The 22,499-nt window shown below is 40.2% G+C and overlaps 1 protein-coding gene across 3 annotated transcripts in view; it reads right to left on the bottom strand.

Moving 5' to 3' along the window:
- LOC126246314 (probable E3 ubiquitin-protein ligase HERC4) overlaps positions 1–22,499 on the bottom strand; it is a 248,291-nt gene that overhangs the window by 61,127 nt on the left and 164,665 nt on the right. For all 3 annotated transcript variants that reach the window (XM_049948384.1, XM_049948386.1, XM_049948385.1), the window contains exons 16-17: positions 18,680–18,859; positions 12,742–12,919 (exon numbers count right to left, since the gene is read on the bottom strand). In XM_049948384.1, coding sequence (XP_049804341.1) covers positions 12,742–12,919; positions 18,680–18,859 — 358 coding nt within the window. The remainder of the gene's footprint in view (positions 1–12,741; positions 12,920–18,679; positions 18,860–22,499) is intronic.

Here is a 22,499-nt window from a genome sequence, read left to right as displayed (position 1 = left end):
GCTAACAAGCTCCATAAATTGGAGTGAAATAGTGCGATTATAGCAATTAGCAATATCTACGACTAGGCGACCATTACAACCTGTAAATAATGTTGCATTAAATACAATGTTGTTACTTCCAACCACAGGGAATGAAGTCAATAAAACTGTTCCAAAACTAAAAAATAAAGTCAGTAGGTTTAGATGAAGTACCAATGTGTGTACTGAAACAATGCATTGGGATTATACACTTCCCTTTAACAAATATAATAAATTAGTCCTTCACATCAGGAACATTTCCAGAGCAGTTAAAACAGGCAAGAGTTGTACCTTTGCTTAACAAAGGTAATGCAGAAGACATAGAAAATTACCGGCCCATTTCCCTGCTGTCAGCATTCTCAAAAATAATAGAAGCAATTATAAAAGACAGATTAATGAATTACCTGAATAAACACAATCTTTTAAGCGAATCACAGTTAGGTTCCGAAGTGGCAAATATACGAAGTCAGCCATAGTAGAATTCAAAAAAGTTGTAATTGATGCTCTTGATAAAGAGGCATATTTTTGGATCTTTCTAAGGCATCTACATCTACATCTACATTCATACTCCGCAAGCCACCCAACGGTGTGTGGCGGAGGGCACTCATCAACAGCACATAAAAAACACGGGACCTCATGTTTTTACCCTAGACAACCAGATTTAGAGCCAGCATCAGCATCGAGACACAGCAGCGATCCAGCAAGCAGCAGCGATTACTACAATGCATTTTAATGGCGCCAACCTAACATCAAGTGCTAACAAGCTCCGTAAATTGGAGTGAAATAGTCCATTTGATACAGTCAACCACAAGATCCTATTAAATAAATTAGAAGCATTAGGAATAAGAGGGGTAGCTAATGACTGGTTTCGTTCATACCTAGCTGATAGGATACAAAGAGTAGAGATAACACATACTTCAAACAGATCTAAACGTTTAGTAAAACACTTATCAGAACCAAAATACATTAATATAGGGGGTTCCGCAAGATAGCGTATTACGACCATTACTATTCCTGATACAAATCAATGACTTTCACACTAGTGTTATTCATGGTGAAAAAAATCCTCTTCACTGATGACAGTGATATTATAGTCACTGAGAAAACAAGAGAACTCCTTGCTAAGAAAGCAAATGAAACTCTCAAGGAAGTTTATGATTTGTCAATAAGCAATAAACTGACATTGAACATAAAGATAACATACGCCACGAATTTCAGTTTGAAGAGGAAATATGACAATGTTAAATTAAATGTAGATGACACCTTTATAGACTGTGCAACAAATGCAAAATTTCTAGGAATGAATATTGATTCTCAGTTGAAGTGGTATGAACACGCAAAGGTACTTGCAAACAGAATGTCATTAGCATGTTATGCCCTTAGAATCCTATCATCAGTGTGTAATATGCAGTGTCTTTTAGTTACATATTATTCATATGTACACTCAATCTTAGCTATGGAATTCTTTTTTGGAGAACAAATCCACAAAATATGAACACAATTTTCAAACTCCAGAAAAGAGACATAAGAGTAATAACCAAAAATACCAGTCGAGCTCATTGTAAAGATCTCTTCAGAACACTGGGGATTTTAACTGCTCCATGTGAATACATTTATCAGTCAGCTGTACACATCAAAAATAACATTGGTAATTACTGCACAAACAGCTCTGTCCATGACCATGCAACAAGAGATAGACTCAACTTACATCTACCAAGAAAAGATAGACATAAAACTCAAAACAGCATTTTCTACCAAGGAATAAAACTGTACAATAAATTACCAAAAAGAGATTAAAGAAATTGCAAAAATACACTTACTTATAAAGGCAGCTAAAAAGTACCTATTATGCAATACGTTTTATACATTGAAGGTTTACTTAGCTAAAACAGAGTAGGGGTTTCATAAAAAATGTTGTACAAATAAATAATAATGACTATAAAATATCCAACATTCCACATAACACCTTCACTTTATGTTTTTTCCATCCTTTTTTTTTCTTTTTAGAAATTGCTTACCCCCAAGCTATGCATGGCACAATACTAACACCTCTTCTTCTTTCTGAGCTCAACGTCTCACTCATTGTGGAGGGATGCTGACTCAGTTTTTTCAGGATAGCAAATTGGAAGTTGTGGTACAGAATATGGCCCATACATCACCAGTGTGTGTGTGTGTGTGTGTGTGTGTGTGTGTGTGTGTGTGTGTGTGTGTGTGGTGGTATGAAACAATGGGTGTATAGTGTGTGCAGTGATTGATAGTGAGATATGAGTGAACAGTGTGACATTACATTAATTAATAAGTTTTTCTAAAAATAAGTATTGAGTACCAGAAGTAAATCTAATGATTATGTCTAACTAGAAGTCTGTAAATACGGGGTGATCAAAAAGTCAGTACAAATTTGAAAACTGAATAAATCATGGACTAATGAAGTAAAAAATAAATAATGTCCGACAGATGGCGCTTCATCTGATCAGAATAGCAATAATTAGCATAACAAAGTAAGACAAAGCAAAGATGATGTTCTTTACAGGAAATGCTCAATATGTCCACCATCATTCCTCAACAATAGCTGTACTCGAGGAATAATGTTGTGAACAGCACTGTAAAGCATGTCCAGAGTTATGGTGAGGCATTGGCGTCGGATGTTGTCTTTCACCATCCCTAGAGATGTCAGTCGATCACGATACACTTGCGACTTCAGGTAACCCCAAAGCCAATAATTGCACGGACTGAGGTCTGGAGACCTGGGAGGCCAAGCATGACGAATGTGGCGGCTGAGCACACGATCATCACCAAATGACGCGCGCCAGAGATCTTTCACGCGTCTGGTAATATGGTTGGTTTCAATAAAAACCCATGTCATTCCAAGCACGTGTGTCAATTTTTACCTCTCTATCTACATTAATCTGTAGTTTATTAAGTTTTCAAATTTATACTGACTTTTTGATCACCCGGTATATGTGTATATGAATTAGCTTATTTTAAATTGGTCTAAACTTGTAAATACTTTGACATGTCCTATATCCTTGTAAAAAGAGGTCTACAGATGACTAAAGCTACTATAAAAGTGGTGTGATATCTCGATGAGGAACTTGATACTTTTAGCGTCGGACAGGGGCATGTGGAGGAACTATAGCTCAAGTTTAAAAGAATAGTTGACCATGCATTGGATAGATATGTACCCAATGGAACAGTCCACAATGGGAGGAACCCTCCATGATATACAATCACTATAATGAAACTTCTGAAGAAACAGACGCTACTGCATAATAGGTGTAAAACAAAGCATAGGGCTGTAGATAGAGAGATACTAAATGAAACACATCTGGCTATCAAGAGTGCAATGTGTGAACCCTTCAGTGACTACTGTAGGAGAATACTGTAAAATGATCTATCACAAAAACCAATGAAGGTTTGGTCATTTATAAAGGCTGTTAGCGTACAGATCCAAGTGGACGAGACGAACTGAAATTGAGAGTAGCAAAGCAAAAGCAGAAATGCTTAACTCCAATTTTTAAATATTCCTTTACAAAGGAAAACCCCCAGAAAGATGCCCCAATTTAATGCTTGGACCACTGAAAAGTTGAGTGAAATGAATGTTAGTGTCAGTGGCATTGAGAAACAGCTGAAATCACTGAAACTACTTGAAGTTCCAGGCCCAGTGGAACCCGTATCACATCCTATGCTGGATTCATGGCTCAGTTAGCCCTTCTTTTAACTATACTCTATCGTAGATGTCTCGAAGAAAAAACTGTGCCTAGTAGTTGGAAGAAAGCAAAGGTAACACCCATTTGCAGGGAGGGTAGTAAAAGTGATCCACAAAACTACCGTCCAATATATTTGACAATGATCTGTTGTAGAATCTTAAGATATATTCTGAGCTCTCAAACAGAATGACCTCCTTCATGCCAACCAGCATGGATTATGAAAACATCAATCTTATGAAACACAACTCGCACTTTTCTCGCATGACATACTGAAAGCTCTGGATCAAGACAATCAAGTAGATGCAGTATTTCTTGATTTCTGAAAAGCATTTGACTCTGTACCACATCTGCACTTACTATCCAAAGTACAATCATATGGGGTATCAAGTGATATTTGTGACTGGATTGAGAATTTTTTGGTAGTCAGGATACAGCAATTTATCTTGGGTGGAGAGTCATCCCCCCCTTATACAGATCTATAGAAAGGAAAGTTAAGTGTTTATTTTTTCCAGTCTTTTCCTCATAGCATATTTATTAAATTTCAAGCATGTTTCTGTTTAAGAGTTGTAAGCTCGCATTTTGTAAGTTCAAATTTGGCAGTCTGTACTGCAGGCATCAGCATCCATTGGTGACACATTGTGTATCTAGGATTCTATCTGTTTTTATAGTTTAGATCTTCAGTTAGTCTTGATAGGATGGGTAGGATGTGTGCATGCTGTGTGTTGATGCAGGAGGAGCTGGCCGAACTTTGTGAACAGCTGAATGCACTTCTGGCTACAGTCAGACACATTCAGGCTGCTGCCTCAGGGTGTAGCGATGGTGGAGAACCTGGTGCACTGCATGGGACATCTCAGGTGTCATCTGTTTTGTCCATGGGTTCTGCTACTGTGGCACCTACTAGTGTGCTCACATAGTGGATCCGCTATCTTAGCTTAGTGAGTGGCAGGTGGTAATGCATTTGCTTTGCTCGAAGCGGAGGCCCAATATGAAAACTGGTCATCTAGTCTTGTTCATTCACACTGTGACTGGAAGGTGGCCACTCCTTCAGCAAGGTCCAAGCAGGCAAATGGTGGGAGGGGTTTACTAGTTATCGGGAGCTCAAATGTTAGGCGTGTTATGGAACCCCTTAGGCAGGCAGCAATCAGGGCTGGAAAGAAAGCCAACATGCACTCGGTATGTCTGCCGAAGCATGTCATCTGAGATGTGGGGGGTGGCATTGCCTGTAGCTATGGAGCGTCCAGGGTGCAGCCATCTGCAAGTTGTGGCTCACTTCGGCACCAAAGATGCCTGTAGCATCAGTTCTGAGGCCATCCTCAGTTCACACCAGCGGCTGGTGGAAGTGGTGAAGGATTCGTTGACTCTATGACGGTCTTGGCTGCACATTTCTAGATCTTCGTTGTCAGAGGGGCATTTGTAGGACTCCCCTTGATAGGTTAGGGGTGCACTACACAAAGGAAGCAGCTACTAGGGTAGCAGAGTACTTGGGGTGTGCACATGAGGGCTTTTTAGTCTAGGCAATAAGTTTGAAGTACTCTGATGAACACTCGCCAGTCAATACTCAGCAAGGGAAGTCAGACCACGTTAAGTGTAAAGACACTTCGACTGTCAAAACTTTATCAGTAAATTGTCTAAGCATTCATAACAAAGTTCCTGAATTTATTGCACTCCAGGAATGTTCTAGCACTCAAATTACTCGCGGGACTGCAAGCTGGCTGAAACCCAAAGTGGAAAGGTCTAAGATATTTAGTAAGTCACAGAACGTATATCAGAAAGGCCGATTAGAGGCCATAGGAGGGGGAGTTTTCACTGCAGTTGACAAAAACATTGTATCTATTGAGGTCAAAGTTGTGGGTCACATATAAAACGTCTAGGTGTTACCAAGCTAATAGTTGAATGCTTTTATTGGCCACCCGGCTCTGCTGTGGCAGTTCTAGAGTCATTCACAGAATGCCTATGCTCAGTAGCACATAAATACACAGATCATGCATTACTAATTTAACACCACTTTAGCCTACCAAGTATAGATTATGATGTCTAAGGATTCACTGCAGGAGGTACTGACAGATAGTCATGTGACATGCTTTTGAACAAGTTTTCTGAAAACTAACTTGAGCAATTAGTTCTGCAGCCCACACACAATGAAAATATCTTAGACCTTGTAGCTTCAAAAGGGCTGGACCTTGTCAACAATGTCAGTGTAGAAACGGGGACTAGTGATCATGATGTAATTATAGCAACTATAGTTATGAAAGTTAATAATCAGTTAAGAAGGCTAGGAGAGAGTTTCTCCTATAAAGAGCAGATAAGTAGTTGTTAGCATCTCACTTAGACAGTGAACTGACATCACTTAGTTCCAGTAAGATGGACGTAGACAAATTATGGGCAACGTTTAAGCAGACCATAATTGCGGTCTGGAGAATTATGTGCCTAGTAAGTGGATTAAGGACGGGAAAGACCCACCATGATTTACTAATGACATTTGGAAAACGCTGAGGAAACAAAGGCTGTACCACTCTCAGTTCAAAAGAGAAGACACAAATGCCGACAAGAACAAAATTCATGCATTTGTGAAAAGATGCAAAGCATACATCTATTACCATCATACCTTAACAACAAACTGAGAAAATTCTGGTCCTGTGTGAAATTGCTGACTGAGTCTACAGCTTTAATCCAGTCACATGTTGACCAGCCTGGCGTGGCAGTCGAAGATAGCAAAACTAAAGCCAAAGTTTTAAACTTTATAATCAAGAAACCATTCATGCAGGACAATTGTATAAGTATACCATTCAGAGACGGACTGCTCTGTTACTGGTATGTCCAAACAACATGCAAGTTTATTACGAAGATGCTTCAGGAACACAAATGGGAATCCCTGGAGGGAAGGTGACATTCTTTTCGAGGAACACTGTCGAGAAAATTTAGAGAACCGGCATCTGAAGCTGACTACAGAATGATCCTCTTGCCTCCAACAAGATGTTTCACTGCATGACAGAATGGCGATGTACTTCCAACATTCCAACATGATGGATGTCTGGCACACAGCTCGAGTGCAGTTGAAGCGGTATTGAATAGCATATTTCATGACAGGTGGATTGGTCGTCAAAGCACCATACCATGGCCCACACGTTCACCGGATCTGATTTAATCGGATTTCTTTCTGAGCGGAAAGTTGAAGGATATTTGCTATCGTGATCCACCGACAACGCCTGACAACATGCGTCAGCGCATTGTCAATGCATGTGCGAATATTACGGAAAGCAAACTACTCGCTGTTGAGAGGAATGTTGTTACACATATAGCCAAATGCATTGAGGTCACCAGACATCATTTTGAGCATTTATTGCATTAATGTGATATTTACTGGTAATCACTCTGTAACAGCATGTGTTCTCAGAAATGATAAGTTCACAATGGAACAACCAGGGAAAAAAAAAAAAATGTTTAAACGTACCAACATTCTGTATTTTAATATAAAAAACCTACCTGTTACCAACTGTTCGTCTAAAATTGTGAGCCATATGTTTGTGACTATTACAGCGCAATCTATCACAAAGCGAAAAAAGTGGTCCAACTAAAACATTCATATTTCTTTACGAACTATACGAATATGTAATAAAAAATGGGGGTTCCTATTTAAAAAAATGCAGTTGATATCCGCCATCTAACTGGCCAACCATAGCGCCATCTGGTTTCCCCCTTCAAGCTAGACAAGTTTTGTTCAATGTAGTTTTTTCGTTTAACACTTATTTCATGAGGTATTTGGCCCGTTCACGATCAGTTGGGTTACTGTGACTCTTGTACGTGGTGGTGAAGAGGAGCCTGTATGAAGGCTGGAGACTTAACAGCCGAGAAGTTATTGCTTATCGTACATTTCACATATGTGAAGTGTATAACAGAGATCATGGTACATCTTATTATATGTCTACAATGCCATTGGTTCTTAGGACGAGGAATCGTCTTAAAGTAAATGAATCAGGGGCTGTGTTCATATGGGTTAAAGGTGCACTGAATTGTGCTAAGATTAAAGTTGTTGGTATATATATGTTTTCCTCTTTCTTTCTAGCAACTATTCTGACTGTAAAATCTTACTATATTATGCTAATCACACCGCATATGAGGTGTGTTCAAAAAGTTTCAAGACTTTACATTTTTTGTAAATTGTTTTATTTATTTCTCTACATTAATGTTATCTCCTTTGAAGTAGTCCCGATTGAGATATTACACACTTATCCCTGCACTTCTTCCAAAATTCTGGAACTTGATCTCTGGGACAGCACTTAGCTCTTTCAGTGATCGCTTGTAATCTCATTTAAGCTTTAAGATTCCCTCTAATTTTAAAAACAGAAAAAAGTAATGTGGGGCCATGTCTAGCAAATACAGTGTTGTTTTTATGCCAAAAATTCAGGAACAGGCAATGAAATTTGAGCATGTGCATTATCATGGTTTAAAAGTCACAAATTGTTCACCACAAATTCAGGCATTTCATACCCAAAACATCCGAAAAGATTTCATAGCACGAACCAACTGATATGCCAAAATCATCAGCAACTTCTCCCATTGTGATATGGTAATCGATGATGATAATTTCTTTCACTTTTTCATCAGTAGTTGATGTGTTGGGGTGTCCAATATGTTCATTACCCTCAACTTCTTTGTGGCCATCTTGGAAATTCTTATACACTCATATTCAACACTTTCAAGACATTGTTACATTCTATTCCATTTTCATAGCAAAATTTAACCTCAATTCTCTGATCCATTTTTAAAACAAATCAATAATCTGCACTCTTAAGCAAACACGTTAACCCTCTTGAAATGACAACAGAGTAAACATCCGATACACTACCAGTGAACAGGTACGTTTCATATGTGTTTACCAACACAAAAATGAAAATTGTGCTAACTGGACTAATACAACCCGTGAAATTATAAAATTGCTGACACTTTTTGAACAGACCTTGTCCATTCAATTATAAGACGAGGTATTTTCCTGAATTCTTCATTTGATAAATACAGGGTCATCTTACATTCACAGATTAAGCTATTGCTGCCGAGGTCAATGTTTTTACAATGTGTAGTCAATTAGGCAAAAGTATTATATAACAATGTCACACTTCCTGCATCTTTGGCATAGTTAACCATATTAAAAATGAGATGTTTTCGGAAATCTTTCATATTGTTTACCACTGAAAATGCATACTTTTGTAATACACAAATACACATATGAAAATCATCAAAACTGGTATGTTAGCTTCAAAAGTATGAAAATCAAGGTAGCTGCTGCTCAGTTTACTTCTGTCAACCAATCATTGCATAGGACACATGATCTCATCTGCCAATTGTAACACAGAAAATAATGTATGCAGCATGAATGGAATAAGAATGGTTAATATCTTAAACTAATAACATATTCTGTATTGCAACAAGCAAAGTTATGCCTTCATAAATTGTTGTTCGGCAGGAACCATACAGCTTAAATTGCTATGTGAAGTTACACTGTCCAATCACATTAATGTGAGCACCTATCAAAAGCCTGAATAACTACCTCTTGCAGCGTACACTACTGCAAGACATGCAGGAAAATAGTCAAAGATGTTCTGGAATGTACCGACAGGGATGTGGAGTCATGTTGTGGCCAGCTACACTACATTTCTCAGTTGAGGAGCCATGGCGTGAACAGCCCTATTGAAGTAGTCCCACAGATTCTTGTCTGGGTTTAAATCCGGGGAGTTTGGTGACCAGGGCAGTGTGGCAAACTCATTCTGGTGTTCTTCGAACCACGCACTTATACTGTAAGCTGTGTGACACATTGCACATCCTGCCATCGTGCCAAGGAAAAACAAACTTCATCTAGAGGTGGACATGGTCCCCAATGATATGGTAATTCATTGTGCCTTCCAGAATGACAGGATTACCCACGGAATGTCTACCAGCCTGGATCCATCTGACTATTGTTGCAGGGTGTTAGTTTTCGGACGTTTCACGCCATACATGCCAACAGCCATCTGCCCAATGGAGTATAATATGTGATCCATCCGAAAAGGCTACCTGTTGCCACTCAATGGATGTCCAGTTGCAGTGTTGTGTGGTGAATTCCAACCTTCGTCACTGACAAATAGCACTCAGCATGGATGAATCAGGCACCTGCTGCGGAAGCCCATACACAGCAATGTTTACTGAATGATCATTGAGGCAACAATGTTGGTAGCCACTCGGTTTATCTGGGCATTCAATTGCTCAACAGCTGCACATCTATTGACCAGTACACATCTTTGCAGCTGTCGTTCACCCCTGTCATCTATGACCTGTAGTGTACTACAGCTGCCTCAGCGGTCATTACGGATAGCGCCATTTTGGCATGCACAATATACTTTACCACGGCAGCATGAGGACAGTTTACGAACTTAGCAATTCCAGATATACTTTCAGCCTTGGTCTGAAAGCCAATGATCAGGCCCTTTGCTCCATTTCCGCATTAAGACAACAACTGCAGTGTTCTCTGCATCCTTCCAAAACCTTATACATCCTCCACTGCTACTGCTGCCACTTGCCATCTGTGAGTGGTTATCGCACGTTGATGTCAAAGACAGACAGTTGTCACTTAATGCGACTAGACCATGCATCATCCCACTGGATACACGCAACTCACTTGATGCCAACCTGTGAGCCTTAGAGACACACAACCATGACTGGTGGTGGCCCCAATCTAGTCTTTAGCCAGGAGATAAAATTAATGTCAACAAAAATATGTTCATACAAAAGTCTCAAAATAACACACAACAATGGAACGGTGAACTTAAACAACAGTGCTAAAGCTGCCACTGCCCTACAGCACTGTTGATTTTCAAAGATAACTATGCTGTTAACTTGAGTTTGTACGGTTTCTGCCAATTTGGTTGTAGGGAGCCAAGAGAACACTGTATTATTGTCTTTCAGTTTCCTTCTATTGTCAGTGCTATAAGGACAGTAAATTGCAGCAATCAATAATGGATGCGAAATACAGCCTTGACTCAGCTGTGAAACATGGATCTAAGAGTCTGCAGTTCCCAACAAGTTCACACAGACAATAAGGTGCTAATTTTAAGTTAACGGTGATTCATGAAGCAGAAGCCATAAATGGTGCAGTAGGGTGTCAGATGAAAGTTCAGTTAAGCAATGTTAGTCCTACACACTTTCAGGAGGCCAAAGCAGAGAAAGCTTCATAATTTGGAACAGCAAGTTCTTCAGTATGTGCAACAGAAACACAATGAAGGCTTACTAAGTACCTAAGAAATTATCTGACTGTAGGCACTGGAGGTAAAGAAGGCTTTCCAACTATACGCCTTATGGAATTCAAAGCATGTACTGGCTGTTGTGTGAGGATGATGAAGAGGTAAAGTCTCACAACACAGTAATGCTAGTTCAGTGACTTCTGACAGTGTGTGATGAAATAATACCTTCATATCAGCATCATACAATCACGGGAAACAGGATGACTATTTGCTAGACCATATGGGCAATGGCAATTAGACACCTGTTTATTCTGATATGTCATTGAATGTTGCTACTGATATGAAGAGCATTAAAAATGTTCCCACAAGGAGTTCTGGCAATGAAAAAGCCACAATAATATTGATGCTGGATGCACCAGCAGATCGAAGGAAGTTCCCCACCATATGTGATTCTTCGCTGGAAAGCAATACCAAAAGAAAAGCTGCCTGAAGGACTTACCTCTAGATGCCAAGCAATGAGATGGACGACAAATGAGCTGATGCTACATTGGCTTAACGTTGTTCTGAAAAGAATACCAGGCTCTTTGCTCAACACAAGGAAAATGTTGGTGCTGGGTTTTTTCAGGTGACACCACACACAGGAAGTAAAGATCAGCAAAGAGCAAACACAGATCCGGTAATAATTCCTAGTGGCATGACCACACAGCTTCAGGTAATAGATGTTGTTGTGAACAGACTTGTTAAGGGTCACTCACAGTAGCTTTACTGTGAGGCTACTTCAAGTAGACCATGCTGTCAGTCCTTGGGGGGAAGGAACATAATTTTTTCCTTGCTGGGCCAGTGGATCCTCACTGTCTGGGGCAGAATCTGAAGTGAATCTATAATGAGAGGACTCAAAAAGTGCTGCATATCCAATGCCAAGGATGTCTCAGGAGATGACATACTATGAGAGGAGTGTCAGGGGGTGAAGAAATGCCTGAAGGCTTATAAATGAAGGCAATGATATTGATCATGACGATGGATGATAATGATGACGGAAATGAAGATAAGAACTACCCTGAAACATTTCTTTTTGTTTATTTTATTTCTCCTTGTATGTAGACTGGCAATGGCAAGGAAAGCGTTTCTGAAGAAGAGAAATTTGTTAACATCGAGTATTGATTTAAGTGTCAGGAAGTCGTTTCTGAAAGTATTTGTATGGAGTGTAGCCATGTATGGAAGTAAAACATGGACAGTAAATAGTTTGGACAAGAAGAGAATAGAAGCTTTCAAAATAAGGTGCTACAGAAGAATGCTGAAGATTAGATGGGTAGATCACATAACTAATGAGGAGGTATTGAATAGAATTGGGGAGAAGAGGAGTTTGTGGAACAACTTGACTAGAAGAAGGGATCGGTTGGTAGGACATGTTCTGAGGCATCAAGGAATCACCAATTTAGTGCTGGAGGGCAGTGTGGAGGGTAAAAATCGTAGAGGGAGACCAAGAGATGAATACACTAAACAGATTCAGAGGGATGTAGGTTGCAGTAGGTACTGGGAGATGTAGAAGCTTGCACAGGATAGGGTAGCATGGAGAGCTGCATCAAACCAGTCTCAGGACTGAAGACCACAACAGCAACATTATCAAAGCACAGAAATAAAAAAAAAAAAAAAAAAAAAAAGGCATACGTTTACAATAGGTTTAATGTTATCTCTTTTAGGTAGACCTAAAGAAACCTCTTGAAACTGAGGGTCATCATATATTCAGGCTCATCTTATATTGAGCTACATATAGTATATAGGATTTGCAGTAAAACTATACTAACCAATGAGATAATACATTATTGGATCCTCAAATGAATCTTCACTGAACCATATTGCTCGTGTTTCATCATAATTCCGGAACATTCCATATTTTGGATCCAATATCTCCCTCATTAGCAAGAGAAAAAATTCCTTAGTCACTCCTCCTGCATCTTCTGCTTCCTCACCTAAGAACTTAACCTGCAAAATGATTTATTATATTTTATCAATTAAGTACAAATTCTGTTTTTGTGTTACTTATGTTGTGCGCATGCCTACGTATGACACGAATTATCGAAAAGTCTCTATGCGAATTTCTATTAGAATTATTAAATTCCAATACAATTTTAACATAACATTAAACAATTTTATTCACCTTACTTCAGTGAACAGTAAATGACATATTAGATGAACTTTACATTATGAAGACTATGTTGAAATTTAAAGGTTAAGAAATAGCTAATTGATATTTCCTACTGAATTACGAACAGAACACCTTAACTAATAATACAACTGTGTCAATATATGAAATAAGTAAAGATTACAGTGCAGACAGGAATGTAAGAATTTCCACAGCTCAGATTCTTGAGGTAGATAATCTTAATACATACATGAACACCCCACGAACTATAACATGGTGTAAGATGGAGGTACGCTCCTCCTCCACCACCACCACCACCACTACTACGACCACCACCATCTGCCCTGCTACTCCTTTTGTGTTAAAAAAAATTACTGTTTCCACACTTCTATACAGGGTGTTACAAAAAGGTACGGCCAAACTTTCAGGAAACATTCCTCACACACAAAGAAAGAAAATATATTATGTGGATATGTGTCCGGAAACGCTTACTTTCCATGTTAGAGCTCATTTCATTACTTCTCTTCAAATCACTTTAATCATGGAATGGAAACACACAGCAACAGAACGTACCAGCATGATTTCAAACACTTTGTTACAGGAAATGTTCAAAATGTCCTCCGTTAGCGAGGATACATGCATCCACCCTCCGTCGCATGGAATCCCCGATGCGCTGATGCAGCCCTGGAGAATAGCGTATTGTATCACAGCCGTCCACAATACGAGCACAAAGAGTCTCTACATTTGGTACCAGGGTTGCGTAGACAAGAGCTTTCAAATGCCCCCATAAATGAAAGTCAAAAGGGTTGAGGTCAGGAGAGCGTGGAGGCCATGGGATTGGTCCGCCTCTACCAATCCATCGGTCACCGAATCTGTTGTTGAGAAGTGTACGAACACTTCGACTGAAATGTGCAGGAGCTCCATCATGCATGAACCACATGTTGTGTCGTACTTGTAAAGGCACATGTTCAAGAAGCACAGGTAGGGTATCCCGTATGAAATCATGATAGCGTGCTCCACTGAGCGTAGGTGGAAGAACATACTGACGAAACTAAAATGAGCTCTAAGATGGAAATTAAGCGTTTACGGACACATGTCCACATAACATCTTTTCTTTATTTGTGTGTGAGGAATGTTTCCTGAAAGTTTGGCCGTACCTTTTTGTAACACCCTGTATATACTAGAATTTCTTTAGTGCTATGCTCTCAGGAAAATGTATATATACTACTAAAAATATATTCAGAGACCATTCTGCAAACATAATATTTTCCTTGTAGCCTAGGAAACTCTACGTACGAATATCGACAATGTAGGAAAAGGCAGAGTGCTACTTACTGCAAAGAAGACACATTAAATTGCAGACACGCACAATTAAAAGACACTTACATAAAGCTTTTGGCCACAGTCTTCATCATCAAGAGAGAGACACACACCATTCATACACACAAACAAGCACACCTCATGCACACATGACTGCCAGCTCCAGCATCTCAGGCCAGAATGCAAGGGATGCAAGCAGCAATCTGGATGGTGCGGGGAAGGGGAAGGGATAGTAGTGTATGGGTGAGGAGACAGACGAAATCTACCCGGGGGAGTGTGCAGGGACTAGAATGCCAACAGGAGCAGCATCTGGAGGTTGAGGGGCAGGGAGGTGGGAGGAAAAAAAAGAGTGAGAAAGGAGAGAAGCAGGGAAAGACGGGCAGATGCGTTCGCAGAGGGCAGCAAATAAATAGGGTGGGGGTAAGAATAGGGAGGAGATGACAGGACAGAGGGGTGAAAACTGTAGAGTGGAGGGTGTGGGGACAGTATGTTACCATAGGTTGAGCTGGGATAATTACGGGAGTGGAGAATTTGCTGTAAGGGTAACTCCCATTTGCTCAGTTCAGAAAAGCTGGTGGTGGAGGGAATAATCCTTATTGCTTGGGTAGTAAGGCAGCCACTGAAATCAAGTGTGTTAGGTTCAGCTGCATGTCGTGCCACAGGATGGTCTACTTGCTCTTTCCCACAATCTGGCAGTTCATCCCGATGGGCACCTGACTCGTAGTCACACCAGGTTTTTATATTAGTGTCATTAGTAATCAGATTGGTTTGATGCAGTCCTCCACGAATTATTCTCCTGTGCAAACCACCTCATCTAGAGTAGCACTTGAACCCACATCCCCAGTTATTTGCTGGATGTATTCACATCTCAGTCTTTCTCTACAGTTTCTGCCCTCTACAGCTCCCTCTAGTACCACGGGAGTCATTCCCTTATGTCTTACAGGTGTCCTAACATGCTGTCCCTTTCTCTTGTCAGTGTTTTCCACAGATTCTTTTCCTCTCCAAATCTGTGCCGAACCTCCTCATTCCTTACCTTATCTCAACATCTGCCTGTAGCACCACATCTCAAATACTTCGGTTCTCTTCTGTTCCGGTTTTCCCACAGTCCATGTTTCACAACCATACAATGCTGTGCTCCAAACGTACATCCTTAGAAATTTCTTCCTCAAATTGAGGCCTATGTTTGATACTAGTAGACTTCCCTTGGCCAGAAATACCATTTTTGGCAGTGCTAGTCTACTTTTGACGTCCTCCTTGCTCTGTCTGTAATTGGTTATTTTGCTGCCTACGTAGCAGAATTCCTTAACTTCATCTATTTCCTGACCGTCAATCCTGATGTTAAGTTTCTAGGTGTACTCTTTTCTGCTACTTCCCATTACTTTCATCTTTCTTCAATTTACTCTCAGTCCATATTCTGTGCTCATTAGACTTCATTCTATTCAGCAGATCAAGTAATTCTTCTTCACTTTCACTCAGGATAGCAAAGTCATCAGTAACTCATATCACTGATATCCTTCCACCTTGAATTTTAATCCCACTCCTGAACCTTTCTTTTATTTCCATCATTGTTTCTTCGATGTGTATGTTGAACAATAGGGGTAAAATCCTACATCCCCCTCTTACACCCTTATAATCCGAGCACTTCATTCTTGGTTGTCCACTCTTATTATTCTGCCTTGGCTCTTGTACATATTGTATATTATCTGTCTCACCCTAGAGTTTACCCCTATTTTTCTCAGAATTTCAAACATCTTGAACCATTTTACATTGTCAAATGCTTTTTCCAGGTCGACAAATCCTACGAATGAGTCTCGATTTTTCCTTAGTTGTGCTTCCATTATCAATTGCACTGTCAGAATTGCCTCTCTAGCGCATTTACCTTTCCTAAAGCCAAACTAATTGTCATCTAACACATCCTCAATTTTGTTTTCCATTCTTCTGTATATCATTCTTATCAGCAACCTGTATGCATGAGCTGTTAACACTGATTGTTGCACTTGTTGACTCTTGGAGTCTTCAAAACTGTTTGAATGATATTCTTCTGAAAGTCACATGGTATGTCACCAGACTCATACGTTCTAGACACCAACATGAATAGTCGTTTTGTTGCCACTTCCCCCATGATTTTAGAAATTCTGATCAAATTTTATCTATCTCCTCTGCCTTATTTGATCATAAGACCTCCAAAGCTTTCTTAAATTCTGATTCTAATACTGGATCACCTATCTCTTCTAAATCGACTCCTGCTGCTTCTTCTTCTGTCACATCAGACTTCTCCCTGATAGATGCCTTCAGTGTACTCTTTCCACCTCTCCGCTCTCTCCTCTGCATCTAACAGTGGATTCCCTGTTGCACTCTTACTGTTACCATCCTTGATTTTAATTTCACCAAAGGCTGTTTTTACTTTCCTACATACTGAGTCAGTCCTTCTGAAACTCATTTCTTTTTCGATTTCTTCACATTTTTCATGCAGCCATTTCATCTTAGCTTCCCTGCACTTCCTATTTATTTTATTCCTCAGCGTCTTTTATTTCTGTTTTCCTGAACACTTTTGTACTTCCCTCTTTGATTAATCAATTGAAGTATTTCTTCTGTTACCCATTGTTTCTTCACAGTTACCCTCTTTGTATGTATGTTTTTCTTTCCAACTTCTGTGATTGCCCCTTTTAGAGATGTCCATTCCTCTTCCACTTCACTGCCTACTGAGCTATTCTTTATTACTGTATCTATAGCCTTAGAGAACTTCAAGAGTATCTCATCATTCCTTAGTACTTCCATATCCCACTTCCTTGCCTATTACTCCTTCCTGACTCATCTCAAAGTTCAGCCTACTCTTTATCACTTCTAAATTGTGATCTGAGTCTATATCTGCTCCTGTGTGTGCCTTACAATCAAGTATTTGATTCTGGAATCACTGTCTGACCGTTATCTAACCTAACTGAAACCTCCCCATGTCACCCGGCATTTTCCAAGTGTATCACCCCCTCTTGTGATTCCTGAACAGAGTATTCACTATTACTAGCTGAAATTTATTACACAACTCAATTACTCTTTCTTCTCTCTCATAGCTTGTCCCAAGCCACATTCTCCTGTAACTGTTTCTTCTCCTCCTCCCTCTACAACTGCATTCCAGTCCCCCATGATTACCAGCTTTTCATCTCCCTTTCAATATCCTCATACACCTTCTCTATCTCCTCATATTCAGCTTGCGACTTTGGCATGTGTACCTGAACTATTATTGTTGGTGCTGGTATGATGTCGATTCTGATAAGAACAACCCTGTCACTGAACTGTTCACAGTAACACCCTCTCTGCCCAACCTTCCTATTCATAAAGAATCCTAGTCCTGTTTACAGTTGCCTAAGAACTTTCATGGGCGTAGAACTGTTTTGGCTTGTTTTGCATGTCCTTTCAGGACTGGAGGACTCTTTATTAATTTGTAATGTTTGTGCAGTGCTCATTTGACTGTGACTGTATAAAGGCATTATAACAATTGTCATACTTTTTGTTCTTTTTTGTTTCCCTTTTCCTCCAACCTTGCATAATAACTAGATCAAATTTAGCAGGTCCTGCTATGAAATAATCAGCAACATTCATTGACACTGTTTCTACATTACAAGTTTATACAGTATTATTAGTCAGACACATCCGGAAGAAGGTTATGTTGTCCAGGATATGTCCATGGAAACATATAAATTTTCGGAATTTTGTAATTCTAGACTTCACCTTCTGTTTTTAACCAACTGTCAAGTCCTATTAACGCCACTGCCTCTTCGCACTGGGTGTGACTAATGAACTACACAGGTGATGGTAATGTATCAAATTACAGACATTAAGTAACATCTGTGTGCAAGACCGGGGCTCAACCCGGAACCTTGTTAGGCCCACAAGGTATGCAAGATAGCTTCTGTGAAGTTTGGAACAAAGAGAGAAGTAAAGTTGTGAGGGTGAGTTGTGAGTCATGCCTGTATAGTTCAACTGATAAGAGAAATACCAGTCAAAAGCAAGGTACTAGGTTTGAATACCAATATGGTTCACAGTTTTAATTTGCCAGTTCCTCTAAAAACAATACACACTTCACTATTGAGTGAAAGGCTGTATGAGAACTACAGCAGATAACTCTGGCTAAACAGCATTTCAAATTCATTTGCTTCTGCTCTAACTTAAGAGCAAGATGCCAGAATTGTAGTTTTTACAAAATATCTCTTATTTCCTAAATATTAAACAAAAGACATAGGATAACCGAATAACCATTATAAAAAACTGAAAGTGGTACTCACCCTTAATGGCTTCTTTAGATCAGATGAGCTGTATTTAGCTAGTTCTCGAAGCGTATCTTGGACTAAGTGTTCTCTGCTGACATGTAACTGCAGGAATGTGCTGATATTAGTAGCCAATGCAGGATTGAAAAACATTGTCGTGAAAACTTGTGTAGCTGCTTGATTCATTGCGGACTGCATCTACATTGATGAACAAAAGCAAGTTCAGTTAAAATTAAAGTACTACACAAAGCACTACAGAATTGCCTTTGAATACATCCCTCTGATAGTTTTCTATGTTATACAAGGTGATATGATATAGAAGGAAGGAAGTGTTCAAGAATATTGTTACCTAAATCAAGAACTGGGAGTACTAGTAACTAAGTTTATTTTTAAGTTCAGGAAGAAGTCCCGTCCATACTTATCCAGTGCAGGGAGGAATCCTGATGTGTTCTTGCACAATGCAGTTGTATGATTTGTCAAATGTAAGTTGTACCCCAGTATTATCCCCAAGTTCTTTGTAGAAGAAGAAAAAGATATCTGTGTACTGTTTAAGATTAGGGGATGGAAACAATTCTCCAAACTTTGGAGTAATCAGTCTTTTCTCAGCAACTACCACTGCTTCCATTTTGGATGGATTACATTTCAAACTTGTATTCTGTGCCCACTGAGACAAGGCACATAAGTCAGCACATACATGTCATATGATTTCCTGCAGGCTTGTTAGTATTGCACGATACAACTGAAGGTTTTAAGCATACAAGTGACACTTGCAAGACAAAAGAACAACCGATGCGGCACATCATTAACATACATTGCCAGGGGGGCGGGGGAAGCAACACCCTCAAAGACTACGTTCCGTAGCATCAAGGCATAATACAAGGGTTGGAACTTAAATAGTGGCAACTATTTATTCATAACCAATACAAAAGTGTTACATGTTTGCACCTGTTACTGTCCTTCAAACTAGTCATCAGCATTGTCCAAGAACCTGTTGTCAGCGATGTGGAAGGCATAGTATACTGTTAGCGAAGCCTGTTCTGTTGATGGTTCAAATGGAGCAGCCTATTGGCTAGCAAATCTCTGGAACAGTCCTGAAGCGAATGCCACGAATTGGTTCCTTCATCTTCAGAATCAAATCAAAGTCACATGGACTTAAGTCTGGGGAGTATGGTGGATGGATACCCAGTCCCATCGACTGAACAGAGCAGCCACAGCTTGCGCTGTAAGCGCCCGCGCAATGTTGTGCAAAATGATGGGCAAGTTGTGCAGAAATTGTCGCTGCTTCTTTCACAGAGCTGGTTGCAGGTGATGTTCCAAAAACAAACAGTAATACTGTACACTGACGGTCTGCCGTGGAGGAACATAGTGCGCTAGGATAACACCATCACAGTCGTACACAAGGATAGCTATAACTTTCACCATACTGGGGCTCTGACGCACTTTTGACTTTCGCGGCGTCCCATAATGACGTCATTCCTTAACTTGGTGTTTCAGTTTTGGCTCATACAATGTGGCCCTTGTCTCATCCAGTGTTACTATACGGCGTAAGAAAGCCTCTCCTTTGCGTTCATAGCACTCCAAGTGAGTCTGAGCAATTCCATAATGCATCCATTTCTGCATTTCCGTCAAGTCATGCGGAACCCATCGTGATGCAATTTTTCACATGCATTCCTTCAGGCTGTGAAGCACAGTTGTATGCACTAATCCAATTTCGTGAGCGAGCTCACGAATCGTATGGCGTCGATCACTGCCCACTAATGCGGCAACAGCATGCACTACTACTTCAGAGACACTAGGACAACCTGCCCGATGCATGTCTTCCACAGTTTGACGACCTTCGTTGAAGGCTTTTACCCAATGTGCCACTGGGGTTATGAAAATGCCAATTTCCTGCACGCCTCTTGAAGACCCTGATGACACTGTCGTGCTGTGCGACCTCTGGCACATTCAATCTTGATCCAACTCCATCGTTCCTGTTTCGAAAACATAGTGACACCGTTACATTATACTGGTCACTCACAAGTGACTGTGTTTCCCTCGATTGTGCGCACACCGGTGACATGGGACAGGTGAATCCATTTGCTCGGAGGTAAGGTAGGTACGTCTACAACGTACGCTATCAGCAACAATAGTAGATTCCATTGCATAGAGTCTCCACAGCAGTGTTGCCACTATTTAAGTTCCAACCCTACATATGTGCATACTGAGGGGTGGCTGTGTTAATGATTCATTTGTCACTGTCATTGGCATCCACGTGGCACACTGGAGGCCTGTCTATACACCCTCTTGTTTTGACATTGCAAGCAATATCTGCGCTAAGTTTACAGATGAACAGTGTTTGTAACATTCATTCTAGGGTACAATCACGTTCCACCAACAAGTAGTACTCCTGTTGAACAGCTTCAGCCACCTGAACAGCATCAAATTGTGAGTCTGTGGGAAGCTGGATAGATATATCAATGGAGTGCTGCCCACGTTGGTGTGTCACTGCTTTCGACAGTGATCTGTGGAATATCCTATGCCTACAAACCAGGTTCTGGACATCCACACAATAAAGACACACGTCAAGGTCAATGCACTGTATGAATAGTGGTGGCTGACTGAGCAACATTCAGGGATGAAATCAGGGCACATGTTGCACCTTCTGTGTCATCAGGAAACATTGTAAACTATCTGCTTCAGTTTTCTCTGACCAGGCAACCACTGACACCACACTCGCGCTGTGAAAAAGCTGACTAGAGAGTCGAATGGTGCCGTGTCTTCTTCAGTAATGAGCGCACATTCTGCCTGTATGCAAGAGATAGACGTACATGTGTATGACACAGACCTGGTGAGCTGCCTATTCCAGAGTCCATTCACCCATGACGTACAGGTCCCATCCATCCAGGCTTCATGGTCTGAGAGGCCATCAGTTACAAGTCACAGTCACATTTGGTGTTTCTGAATGGTAGAGTAACCAGTGCCTTCTATATTGCACAGGTTGTTATCCCCTTACAACTATCATTTCTTCAATGGGAAGGTGAAGTGCTTTTTAGCACATCCACATAATGCTGTTGCAATGCTACGTGCTCTTCATTGTGTACAACTACTGCAGTGTCCAGCAAGATTACTGGGTCTTTCACCAATTGAACACATATGGGACATGATAGACCAAGACCTTACTAGTTCTCCAAGGCCTGCAAGAACCATTGGCAAATTGCAAAAAAATGGCTAAGATGCTTGGGACTGCATCTTTATGACTAACTGCATGTGAGAATAGAAGCCTGCGTTGCTACCGGAGGGGTGCTTCACTGTGTTTTGAAGCTAGTGTTTGGGCAACCTTTACTGTAAAGTGCTTTTCATTTGCTCTAAATTTTTTATCATATGCTCCTACAATGATAAACTACCTGTCATCTGACTTATCAATAAAGTGACCTTGTCCTTGAGGGTTTTACATACCCTCCTACCCCCTTCAAAATTCAAATGGGCCAGAAGTTGGAGGGTGCATTTGTGAATTCCTTCTTGGGTAGTTGTATTATAAATCATTAGCTTTCAAGCTCTTGGGATGACACTTGAGGGCAGAGAGTTATTAAAGATGTATTTTTATTTTGGGACTGACAATAAATTTGACTGTGAAAGAAAACATTGTTCCTTGCAGGCCATATCTCCATATATCATTTATTTGTTTGTTGTGTGACTGACCAATTTTGACTATCACATAGTATGTTATCCAATGACTCAACAGGCAATGCCTTGATAATCTTGATTATGTAAGGTCCAACAGCCTCCAAAACATTCATAGAAGAAAACATTCTCCATTATACTTTGTTTCTTTATATCATTTATTTGTTGTGAAATT

This window comes from Schistocerca nitens, chromosome 1, assembly GCF_023898315.1.
Source record: "Schistocerca nitens isolate TAMUIC-IGC-003100 chromosome 1, iqSchNite1.1, whole genome shotgun sequence".
Lineage (NCBI taxonomy): Eukaryota > Metazoa > Arthropoda > Insecta > Orthoptera > Acrididae > Schistocerca > Schistocerca nitens.
This window is presented reverse-complemented; position numbering and strand designations above follow the sequence as displayed.